Source organism: Fukomys damarensis, unplaced genomic scaffold (genome assembly GCF_012274545.1).
Source record: "Fukomys damarensis isolate Sample0158 unplaced genomic scaffold, DMR_v1.0_HiC HiC_scaffold_7, whole genome shotgun sequence".
Lineage (NCBI taxonomy): Eukaryota > Metazoa > Chordata > Mammalia > Rodentia > Bathyergidae > Fukomys > Fukomys damarensis.
The window spans coordinates 6,539,344-6,552,073 of record NW_022900919.1 but is presented as its reverse complement, the minus strand read 5'-3'; the positions used below and the strand labels follow the sequence as shown (position 1 = coordinate 6,552,073).

The 12,730-nt window shown below is 39.5% G+C and overlaps 1 protein-coding gene across 1 annotated transcript in view; it reads left to right on the top strand.

Moving 5' to 3' along the window:
* Positions 1-12,287, top strand: part of Tjp1 (tight junction protein 1) — a 221,932-nt gene extending 209,645 nt beyond the window's left edge. Inside the window, exons 25-29 of the mRNA XM_010638208.1 lie at positions 3,875-4,041; positions 5,760-6,240; positions 7,974-8,191; positions 9,430-9,573; positions 11,661-12,287. Of these exons, the coding sequence (XP_010636510.1) occupies positions 3,875-4,041; positions 5,760-6,240; positions 7,974-8,191; positions 9,430-9,573; positions 11,661-11,755 (1,105 nt within the window). The 3' untranslated portion in view covers positions 11,756-12,287. The remainder of the gene's footprint in view (positions 1-3,874; positions 4,042-5,759; positions 6,241-7,973; positions 8,192-9,429; positions 9,574-11,660) is intronic.
* The last annotated feature ends 443 nt before the right edge of the window (positions 12,288-12,730 follow it).

Below are 12,730 nucleotides of genomic sequence, written 5' to 3'. Positions count from 1 at the left end.
AGATGAAGTATAAAGGCTCAGTTGCAAACAGTAGAATCTGTCATGAAGTTCAATATATTTTTAAGGGAAACACATATAATCCATGGTTTATTTAGGTTCTTGTGGTTTCATATTATACATAGTTTCTAGAGCTAGGTGCATTTGGGCTTTGTTCTTAAAGTGTAAGGATTTTTATGTTAGAAAATGTGTCAAAATAAATGGCTTTGATCCAAAAGAGAGTAAAACAAGATCTTGACTTTTAGGTTATTATTAAAGGCTCTTCACTGTGTACACACATTTGATGATGATTCTTTTCCTTATTGTCTGTTTGTCTTTTAAATATAAAAACAAGGACGTGTAGGGGGTTCTAAAGCAAGAAGCTCGTCGTTTATTGGTGTAACTTAAAGGATTTCAGAGATGTCTGGTCCAGTTTTACACATAAGGAAACCAAGATGAGGGGAAATGGCAGGGCAGGACTGGGACTGCACCTTGTTTCTTGACTCTTGACTCTTAGCCTTGTTTTAGCTGCCTTTGCACTCCATTCTCTTGAGTTAGTGTTGGTGTATTTACTTCTTGTGCTGTATCTTCTGCTGGTAACTTTTGTCTGCCTAAGCCCTGACTAATGGAGTTTAATGCTAATAGATTGATTGGCACCAGCAGGTTCATACCTCCACAAAGCAAGACCCATACGAACAAACATAGATGTGATGAGTTTGTCGCAAGGAGTTCATTTGTACAATCATGAGTGCTGTCTAAGCAAGTGAAAGCAGAAGGGAGGGTGGTCTGAAGGAGAGATGCAGACCTACTGGAGATCCTTTGAGCTGAGGGAAAGCCTGTGGCTGTGGGTCTTTTCCTGCTTAGGTCAGGTCCAACCACATTGTCTCTCTTCTGGTCAGCCTAACTTCAGCAGATGAGAGGTACTGTATCTGAGCGACCCTTTCTCAGCAGCATCTAAATGTATGTACCAATAACCAGGACACAGTTCATCCTAGCCAAGCTGACACATCAGAAGCCATCACATACCAGTTTTGTGTCTGAGATTAAGAGCACCTAGATTTTCACTCGTTTGGGTGCTTTGTTTTGTTTGAACCCTATCATTTGTAGTTTGTGATAGTAAGAACTTTATTTCAATTACCTGTTTTTTCCTGAGACATCATTTGAAGTGAAGGCTTAAAACATTTTTTTCTATTGTTATCTATTTAAATTCTTATATATGCAGAAGAAAGCAGTTTGAGATTGTGTGTGTGTGTGTGTGTGTGTGTGTGTGTGTGTGTATATGCATGCAAACTTTGGGTCTGCAACAGAGCATGTGTTAGGTACAGGTGGTGTCTTACTCCTTACACTCCCCTATCACAGGACTGGTGCCCAGTAGCATGTAGGTTAGAGGACTGGGACTTGGGTGAGATGGATGACCATATCCCATTTTTATGTACACATTAAATATATTAAGAGGGCCCACAGTGTAGTTTGAAGAGACATTTTATTTGACCTTTTACATAGTTGATAATAATGTACAACCTTAAAGGAAGAAGTACAGTGAGATCTAACTAGTAAAAAGCTTTGTAAAGAAATAGAATGAAAGGCATTTGGATTTTGTTACCTTGCCTTTCTGGAAAGAACTAGTAGCTTGTGATGGATAACTTTTTCACAGGGTCCAGAACACTGCTTAGGATATAGGAGGCGCTCATTCTTGCTGAGCACAGGTCATGTGTACCGGGTGTTTCAGCCACCCTCCTGTTCGTGAGCAGCACTGGCAGGAGCCAGTTTTATCAGTTGTAGTTTTCATAAGGTTATGTTGCCTTTGAAAGAAATGGGCAGCATCACTTTCGCTTTTTAAGAGCTAAGTTTAACAGATCAGTGGCAGGTTGTTGGGTGTCGTGTGGCAATTAGATGAGTTGGGCTGTGAGAGTCAAGCATGACAACTTTGCAGATAAGGCCATACTCTACAGGGCTGAGCTGGAAGTGGATGAGCTCTTGCTAGGAAGGAACATGCATTCATCGTAGACATATTTCTAAGGTGTTATGTTTCCACTTGCTGATTCTTCATTACCCTAAGGGAATCAGCAGCTGTCATGTTAAATCACTTTTTTCTGTGTCTTTGAGAATTTTTTTTACAGAGCTTTTTTCTTTTACTGAGACATTTCACTCATTCAGAACCTGCTGTATCTGGTGTGGGGTGGTACACGCCTGTAATCTCAGCAGTCAGGAGGCTGAGGCAGGAGGATCACCATGAGTTTCGGGGTAGTTTGAACTCTACATATCAAGACCCTCTCTAAAAGAGAAAAAACCTGTTCGTTATCCCTAGTTCCTGCTCCTTGGTTTGGTTCCCTTTGTGTTAAGATTTTGATGCTAGGGATCAAGCTCTGGGCCTTGACACATGCTGTGCACATGTTGTCACTGAGTAGTACCTCTGGCCTGGTTCATTCCTTTCCTCACCCTGAGTAGCTGCAGCAGAGATTGAAGAGTGAAGCCCAGACACACTGCTCTTCACTGGCAACAACTAAAATACGTGGAGGGTGGGCAGGCGGGAGGGTGTAACTAAGTCACTGTGTTTTAATATAATGGTGATTTCCTTGGCAACAGAGTTAATGATATTTTCATTTATGAAACAAATTATGCTGACATAGTGGATGTTGGTTGATATTTTGAAATAACATTTGAGTACCATTTGCTGTAGATTTACTTAGTTAGATTGACCATTTTCTTTCACTTTTCTATTGCGCTTGCTTTGCCATCACCTAGATTTCTTGGCTCTTACACTAGCTATGACTACTTGAAAAGGAACGTCAAGTGGTAAGACTGGCATTGATGTGAGGCTGTTACATGAGGTGTCCCTCACTGTGTCATTGGCATTATGTGCACTTAGATCTTAACGCCATCTTCAAATGCTTAGTCTAAGGACTTGAAAACAAGATAACAGCATAGTTTTAAATCTAATCATAAGACTAGACGTCTTCGACAGAAGTCTTCTGTGAAAATAGACTTACATTCTAAATGTGTATGTTACTGTTTGTGCACATAAAGCCAGTGCAGCTTTGGCACTCTGCAGTAAGGTTTAGTTGGCAATGTTGCAATTATGGGTTTATTTAGAAGATTTATTTTGAGTTTTGTGTGTTAACAATTGGCAATTTGAAAAAATAAGGATACATGGCATAATTTGACTTAAATGAGCCTTGTAAAAAAATAAAGAATACCTGCTATTCCAGCAGTCATTGAACAAAACAAAACAAGATTTGGTAAATCAAGGGCAGATTTTAAAGTAAAAGATGTCCAGTTTTTTTAGTGTCACCGTAATACCCCTATGCCCTTTCATTGACTTACTATCTGTGGCTTTTTTAACGTCAAAGTTGAATAGTTTGTTCAGAGGCTATGTGACCTAAAAAGCCAAAAACATTCACTTAATCTGGCCCTTCACTGAAAAAAATTTGCTAGCCTCTGGTCTATGACATCATTTTTTATGATTACCCTAAGTATACCAGACTCCAAAGCTTTCTGTACCTTAGATACAAAATCAGAAGTGGGTCTAAGGAAGACTTGTGTGTGCCAAGATATATTTTTCAGAATACAGTATTTGTAAGACTTCCTCAAACCTACCAACCCTTACGGTTTAAGTGCTACAGTTTTTTTAAAGTATACCCAAAATTTCATCTGCCTTTTGGTTGCTCTTTTCTGGATGTTGTACTAATATTCTTAAAGTTCTGTGCTGTCTTGACATTACTTGTGCTGATGAATGGTTGGATTTGTTTGTACATTTTGGTAGAGTAGCTACCCTCAGTCATGATAAACTGAAATTTCTAGATTTTGTTTTAAATGTAGAAATTCTTGGAGGAATGAGAACTTGTTTTGTAAATGAGTCTATTTACAAGTATTGGTATGTTTTCCGTTTTTTAAATAGGGGAAAACCTGAAGCGGAAGCTGGGGATAGATCATTTGGTGAGAAACGCTATGACCCGGTCCAGGCCACCCCTCCTCCTCCTCCACTGCCCTCACCATACACCCAGCCAGCTCAGCCCGTCACCAGCTCTTCTGTCCACATGCACTACAAAGGAGCACATGGGGAAGGTAGGGAGTTCGGGATCAGTGGTGTCACTGGGATGTAATAATAACGTGTGTGAATTTCAGTTCATGGAATGTTGAAGCTAGTTGGTTTCTGTATTAAAAAACCACACACTTGAAACCTTCGGGCTACAAACAATGAAAACTAAAGATTTTGTTGAAAAATGTTTCTCCTGTTTTTATGACTTGAGACCATTATACTGGACAAGCCCTTTAGCTTGTCTTAATCTTTTTTAGCACAGCTTAATTTTATGTCAGTCTCTAAATCTTAGGCTAGTAGTATTGGATTGCCAGTGCACCTAAATTTCCAGGCTTAAAGAGTAGATTTTTAACATAGTCCATCTTCACACATGGACATCAGAGAGCCATGAAATCTCACATTGACTGCCTCATGTAGCACCTTGCCTTTTGCAGTTACATGCTATGATGAAATTTCAGTTACCATATAGAACACATTGTCCAAGGAATATAACACAATTTATCCATTCTGTCGACAGACAGTGCCTATGATTTACATAGGAGTCAAGTTCCAAGCTTGTGTCTTCAACTGCACAAGTTGTAGTTCTGAATTAATAGTGCTTTCAGTGCTTTTCATATTTTCTTCACCCGCTATCACATGTGCAGATACAGTTTTAATTCTTACTCTTCCATCTTTATATTTTTGTTTCTGTTTTTGCTTTATTGTACCTGCTAGGATATCCATTGAAATGCTGAGTAGAAGTGGTAAACACAAATGTCTTTGCAAGTTTCCCATATTAAGGAGAAAGGATTGAATAATTCACCTTTATATAGCTATAGGTGGTTTTGTAGATGCTGTTTATTGTGTTTAGGAGGTTCCTGCTGTTTATAGTTGGCTGAGAGCATTTTGACAAATGTTTTTTGTGTATTAAGATCATACAATGTTTATCCTTTATTTCCCTTAGCATGGTAACATTACGTTCATGAAGAATTTGGAGTAATAATTTTCTTACAATAGTCTTACTGGTTTTGGTATCAAGGTTTTGTTAATCAGTGAAAGAGACATAGGATATATCCACTTTCTGTATTTTCCCAGAGTTTGTCAGGCATTGGTACCGTTTTTCCTTAATGTCATAGAATTCACATTACTACTTTACACTGCCTCCAACCCTCCCCTGCACCTGGCATCATCAGACTTTGCAGTTTTGCTGTTCTTATGGGTATGATAATGCTGTTTTTGTTTTATTTATATCTTCCTAATCATGAGGTGTGGATTATCTATGTGTACAGTAAGTAGGCATTCTAGTTTTGACTCCTGTTTGAGCTCATTTTTCTACGTTTGATTGAGTTGTTATTACTTACATTAGGTGCTGTTCATAGGTCTGAGGCACTAACCCTTTATCAGTTACCCATTTTGTAAATACATTTTCCCAGTATGTAGCTTTTCAAAAAACTTTACTTGTGGTGCATATTTAATACTGAAATTTTTAATACGTTCTTTCTAATTTGTGATGGGCATTGGAGAGGGGTTACTTAGGGACAGTCTCTGGAGGCCAGGATCCTTACCGCCTGACTTGAACCTGAGGCAGCAGGGTGCACTAATAATACCCTCTCTGTCCCTCAGCATCAGATACAGTCCTCAGGGCTCCGGAGCCACCCCAGGGTCAGGGCCATCAGATTAGGATAAGTTAAACCAGGAGGGGTGTCATAGGGGACTGTTTAAACTTCTTTCAAGAAGTTTTAAAATGCTTATATTTGTTTTTCAGGTAATTCAGTATCGTTGGATTTTCAGAATTCTTTAGTGTCAAAACCAGACCCACCTCCACCTCAGAGTAAACCAGCAATTTTCAGACCATCAACCCGAGAAGATACTGCTCAGACTACTTTCTATCCCCAGAAAAGTTTCTCAGATAAAGCCCCAATGAATGGAGCTGAACAGACTCAGAAAATGGTCACTCCAGCATACAACCGGTTCACACCAAAACCATATACAAGTTCTGCTCGACCGTTTGAACGCAAGTTTGAAAGTCCAAAATTCAATCACAATCTTCTGCCAAGTGAAACTGTACATAATAAACCTGACTTATCTTCAAAAGCCCCCACTTCTCCAAAAACTCTATTGAAAGCGCACAGTTCAGTACAGCCTCCTGAGTTTGACAGTGGAGTTGAAACTTTCTCCATCCATGCAGATAAGCCGAAGTATCAAGTAAATAATATCAGCACGATGCCTAAAGCTATTCCCGTAAGGTAAGGTACTTCACTGGCCCTGTCATCGGTATTACGTCCGTTTGATGTCGTTTATATAATTTGGAACTTTTTCACTATATCTATAAAAGAAACAAAATATCACCACAGTAAATGCTGTTACGTACAACATGGGTGTCTGACTGTTTGGCTTTCCTGGGCCACACTGAGTGAAAAGAAATTGTCTTGGGCGACATATAAAATGTATGGTATAGTTAACATATATAAAGAGCAAAACTTCCTTTGTGTTTTTATATTTGTATTTAATTAAATTATTGTACAAAATAACACAACCCTAAATTTAGTGGTTAAATAAGAAAACTTACCTGTCTTCTTAATAACAATAAATCCCTGTCTTATAGGCACAGACAGATTGAAATACTATTTTCATTAATTGCTGCACTTTGCTTGCCCAGCCACACACGTATGTGTGATGACTGACACACACAGGTTCCTGCTCAGCTTCCTGGGTGGTTAGCACTGCTCTGCACCCTACCCCAAGTGCTCTGTGGGTGCCTCTGCAGTTCATGCTGGGGCGCTGCACAATGGAGCCGTGACAGATATGGCCAAACATTACAGTGTTAAAAGTTTACAAATTGAGGAAGCATTACGAGCTGTCCAGAGCCATGCGTTGGATACACTTAACTATAGGAAGATCTCCAGGAGGTACAGAATCAGTCAGTGATAAGGCATGGATCAGTGGATAGTATCATTGTCCTTGGGTAACCAAGAACCGAGGTGAGTACCAGGGTCACCACACAGCTAGGATGCGGTGAGCCTGGTCCGGGCCCTTAGAAGATGACTATCTCAGAAGTAGAAGTTCTCCATTCTTCAGGGTCTGTTTGCTCAACAAGGACACGTTGAAAAGAAAAAGAAATGTAATGACCTCAAAAGGGCTATTAAAAAAACAGTAGTTGGTAGCAAGGTAGTTGAGCAAATGAGACCAAGTGAGCACCTGAATGGACTTGAGATACTCTCTTCTTTCTTGTTATTTAGTGGTTGACCAGACTCATCTAGACACTTAGCAATACAGTCCCCTAAGTACAGTTATGTTTGAAGCTATCCATGAAGCGGAAACACTTGCAGACAGAACCCAGGGTCAGAAGGGCCACTTTCAGACTGCTTTCCAAGGAAAGGATGGTTATGTCATGGCTGCCTTTCTGTCTCTGTGCACTTCACGAGTGATCAGAATGGGACTGCTGCTGTGGAGGGGCTACTGGGGTACTGCTTCAGGTGAAGGGCTCTGCTCCTGGGCTGGTGTCATGAGAAACTGTTTGTTACACGCACACAGTCATGCTTGGTCCTAAGTCCTGGCTTGAAACTCTACTCCCGAAGTCTAAGATGCCTTTAGTTATAAGATGCACCGTTGTTTTATGTGTCATTAAGAAGATAAAAAAATGCTACCAATTAAATTATGAACTTGAGTTTTAAAGTGCTAGGTTCACAGATTTTACAGTGTGCTTCTCAAAACCCATAGTAGTTGGGTCAGTAAGGTACCAGTTTTTGTATATTCAGATTGCAAAATCAGTAATGATGATAAATTGAACTGTTCAGTGATGTAATTGATTTCTCCAAAAGTAATATGCTCTCAGTTATCCCTGTGATAAAATCTTTCACTTAAAGTTAAAGTAACTCTTGACTGTATACAGAAATAAATGAAACCACTTATAATAACAATAAAAGGAAAACTCCTGTGTATTCTAATGAATTTACTCATTAGCTATTTTTGAATTCAGTTCTTCAGCTGTGGAAGAAGATGAAGATGAGGATGGTCATACTGTGGTGGCCACAGCCCGGGGCATATTTAACAGCAATGGTGGAGTATTGAGTTCCATAGAAACTGGTGTCAGTATAATTATCCCACAAGGAGCCATTCCTGAAGGAATTGAACAGGAAATCTATTTCAAGGTCTGTCGAGACAACAGCATCCTCCCACCTTTGGACAAAGAGAAAGGTAAGTATGTTTACTTTTCTCCTCAGTTCTAGTAATGCAAGGGTTGCCCTGTGCACACTTCAGAGCTTACAGTGCCCAGTCGGAATGATCTAGCAGCCTGTCTTCTGCCTTTATTCTTGGCCAGCGGTGGCAAACCTCTGGCCTGTGTGCCACAGCGGGTTTTGTTATCATTGAAAGCTCTAAAAGGTTTACTGCCATGGCCAACCATAGCTTGTCCATTCCATCAGGAAGGGTCTTCCACGTGAGCTCTGAATGGTGGGTGGCATAGACATGGGCAGGTGGTCTGCAGTGGCGCCACACACCTTCCCTGTAACATGCTTCGCTTCTCAGTGTGAAAATGTGACGGCAGGTAACAGGTCCTGGGCATGCCCCTTTCCTACTGACTGCTAGGGAGTCTTGGCTGATGTAACCTAATTCGTCTTTGAGTCATTCAGCCCTTCCATCTTTGGAGAGGCTTTATCCTGTCACCTGATTGCAGAAGGTAAGCCTCTCGGGGTAGGTGCCATCTCACATCCTAGAGCCTAATAGTAATAAACTCCCCACAGAGTAAGTGACGCAGTCTTCGAGGACATCGCGGTTTGTGAACTTTCACAGGAACTGGGATTGCGGTTACCTGCAGTCTTCCTGGATGACATCTATCAGGATGATACAGGACTGCTTTTAGCATTGTTTAATAGTGCTTTGCTACCATAAACGCATTACTTTATCTCACTTTTTTACATTTTGCCAGAATACTAACATCCGATTATCTAATTTGGTGGCATCTTGTCTTAAAAACCAGTAAGACTGACTCTTGGCCCTGCGTAAATCCCTTTAGCCAAGGCTGCAGCAAACATTGTTAAATGGAAGATACAAGTAACGTTTGTTAAAGTACATTTGAATGTTTTATGTATGATCAAATGCAGTAGCCACTAGTTCTGTGTGGCTATTTAGCGCTTAGGTTTGTGGCCATTGTGAATTGAAAGGTGCTAGAAATGTAAAATACTGATTTTTATAGATTTCATATATTCGTTACATGTTGAAATAATGTTTTTGATGGCTGAAATATTAAAATTGATGGCAACTATTTCTTGTTATTTTCTAACATGGCTACTAGAAAATTTTAAGTGATATTTGATTTGTGGTTTTTATTGTACTTATTACTACAGTAGAGCACTAACATCAAAAGTAAGAGGGTGAGGAGACCTGTGGGTCCAGAAGGAAGACTGCCACCTCACTCTATTCTCTCCTGACTCCAGGTGAAACTCTGCTGAGTCCCTTAGTGATGTGTGGGCCTCATGGCCTCAAGTTCCTGAAGCCTGTGGAGCTGCGCCTACCACACTGTGCGTCCATGACTCCTGACGGTTGGTCTTTTGCTCTAAAATCATCCGACTCCTCGTCGGGTATGCTGTCTTCACTCTGTCCTCTGGGGCTCTGGGTTCTGTCATTGTTTAATACCTGGCCTGATGTTGCTCCCTGTACTGTTTCAGTAGATTTTTACCTCTGTTCCCATGGCCTTGTAGGCATCACCAGTGTTTTCAAATTTCTTCGAGATACATGTACAGTAATGGAAAGGTGGAGAGGTTGAGAAGTTTCTGCCTTATTTAAAAAAAATGATTTGGCCAAAAATTGACAAATTATTTTGTCTAAGTTTTCAGGATGTAACAGATCTGTTACTGTCCTATACATATATGCATTACTATTTACATGACTTTTATTCTTTGTGTAATTATTTCATTTTTGGCTACTGTTCTTCATTGAACTACAAAACGTGTACACTGGAGAAACTTAAGAGATCTTCTGCTGTGAGCATACTTGGCCATGGTTTTTCAGTGTGAGATGCTTTAAAAAACTTCTGTTGTGATCTTTGTTAACAATAATGTCTTTCTTTTGTGATCATAACTTCAAAGCTTCCATTACATTTTCACATTTCTCACTTCTTGGGTGATTCCAGTCAGCTGCCAGTTGGAACTGTCTTTAGTATTGGTATAGATCACTTTAAGAAAATGTGATGTAGAAAAAGAATTCAAAACTTGTAAACTTTTGGTAAATCAGGTGAACATCACTCAGTTTCTGTTTGGTACAGTGTAGAGGTTTATGGAATAAAAATTTTAGTACCATATTTTACCCCAAAGAAAAACAATTTTCTGTGTCTAGGTATGCGTACACCCCATTTTCTAGAAAACTGTCTGCTGTGGTTACTTGCTTATGTCATCTTCTTACAAATATTTACATGAATGGTAGTGATTTCCACATGTTATTTCCAGTGTTTTTGTGATAGAATTGTATCGAAGCAACATACTTTTTTTCTGTGAATTTGAACATATTCCCCCAGAAAATAAATGTACCTTTATGTAATCCTGCATGACTTTACATGGACTGCTACTATAAATTTTGTTCAAATTGTCATTGTAGATCTTGACAACTACTGACTTAATCCAAACAAAAGCTAGTATCTTGGAAAGAAACAGGACTTAAAACTAGATGCTTTTCATTTACTTCCAAGGTTGTCATACTACTATCTCACTGCTTCAACACTGTTCTCCGTAGTAGTATATAAGCCCGCCTGTATCTGTGAGATTAAATCACTTTTCTTAAAAACCAGAGACCTCATCGTAACATGTTATGACTGTCAATACGCTTAGGTGGTATAGGTAGGATACACAGCTGGTGTTGCTGACATTTTAGCCATATAACCCTTTGCTGCAGGGGCTGTCCTGTCTGTGATAGGATATTTAGGAGCTTCTGTGGCTTCTACCCCTAGAAGCAGTTGTGACACGCAGAATCGTCTCCAACTATTGTCCCGTGGGTAGAGTCACTCCTGCTGGGAACTGTTACTGTAAGGAAGCAAAAGGCCGCAGTTTTGATCCTCAGCTTACTTGGACACCACACATAACAGTTGTCCCAACTTCTGTTGACATTTAGTACCCATTGCCGGGGTTCTTAATATTAGCTGCAGATCTTGAAACACCAGGAGTTTGTTAAAAACTCAAATGCCCAAAGCCTGCCTCAGACTGGTAGTCTGTTTGAAGTGTGCAAGTGGTTCTGTTGTGCCCCCAAGTCAGCGTCAGCAGCTCTGGTGCTCGTCATCTTCAGTTAGGGTGTGTTGGGTTTGAGTGGTGAGGAGGAAGGTCTTCAGGGCCCAGATTCTGCAGAACTTTTGAGGTCTCAGCTGACTATGACACATTTGCTCTTACATTCCGCTCCAACTGGTGATCACATAATTACTTTCCAAACTTTTGAAAGTGAAAGAAAGATGTTATTTATAATTATGTACTAGGCATATGGTTGCCCTAAATCATAAACATTTTTTTAAAAGCCCAGTGAATCTGATAATGTAATAAAGAGACATTTGAAACAGCTGAATATGTTGAAGAACTAGAAGAAAATTATCCGAATAAATGTCTTCATATTCGCCCCATAATTGTGAAGCACTATAAATAACAGTTCAGTCAACTGCAAATGACATCAGCTTCTTTTTCTCTCCTAGGTGATCCTAAAACCTGGCAAAACAAGTGTCTTCCTGGAGATCCAAATTACCTTGTTGGAGCAAACTGTGTTTCTGTCCTGATTGACCACTTTTAATTCTTCAAATATAAGAACTTGATTAAATAATGTGAAGCTGCATTGAACTTACTAAATCTGAATGGAACCACTCTATCAAGTATTACACTTCTGTTAGAATTGATAACTGCAGTGTGTTAGTAGTAAGCCTTTGATGGCACTGATGAAGATTAGTGAGCACGCCTCTGAACCATGGTCAGACACATTCTACACACTGTGAGTTTGTGATTGAAGAACTGTTGGTATTGGCTAGAGGTTCAAAGATACTTTGCTTTGTAATGATTTTTGTACTTTTTTATGGTGACTGCTTAACTTCTCAAACTGATTTCCGTTAAAATACCAGCCAGTAAATGGGGGTGCGTTTGAGTTCTGTTCTTTCCAAAGTACACATTTTCAAACTTTATAATGGCCCTGGCCTACCATCCACATTTTATTTTACTTTACTATGCATGAAGTAATATTCACACTTTTAAAAATGCACCTGAAATATATAACCAGTATAGTGGATTTAACAGAACTGTACAACAGGGGAATTTATAACTTTGGGGGGTGGTCAAATGAAGACAATTGCTCATTGTATATGAAAACACATTTCTCTTAGGAAAGGACACCAAAGCACGTGAGACTGGTCCCATGGACTCTCTGGATCTATAAATTAACCATATCACCACAGACACTAACCGGTAGGAATGCCTTACCCCCGTACTTTTAATTCTTAGCTCATTCTCGCTGTGTGCTACTAAGTTTTTATGGCTTTTGTGTCCTCCAGATATTGTTATCATGAAAAAAGATTGAGTAAACTGCGGATGGGGAAGTGGTGATTTCAGAAATGTGTAATCACCCAGAAGAAAATAATAGTGTGATATATGGATTTCTTTTCCTTCTTTTCTTCCTATTTCTTTCTTTTTATTTTTTCCCCCCTTTTTTTAATTTTTATTTTTGACAAGGGACAGTGGTAGTTTTCTGTTCTTTTTGGCTATGCATTTGAAAACTTTG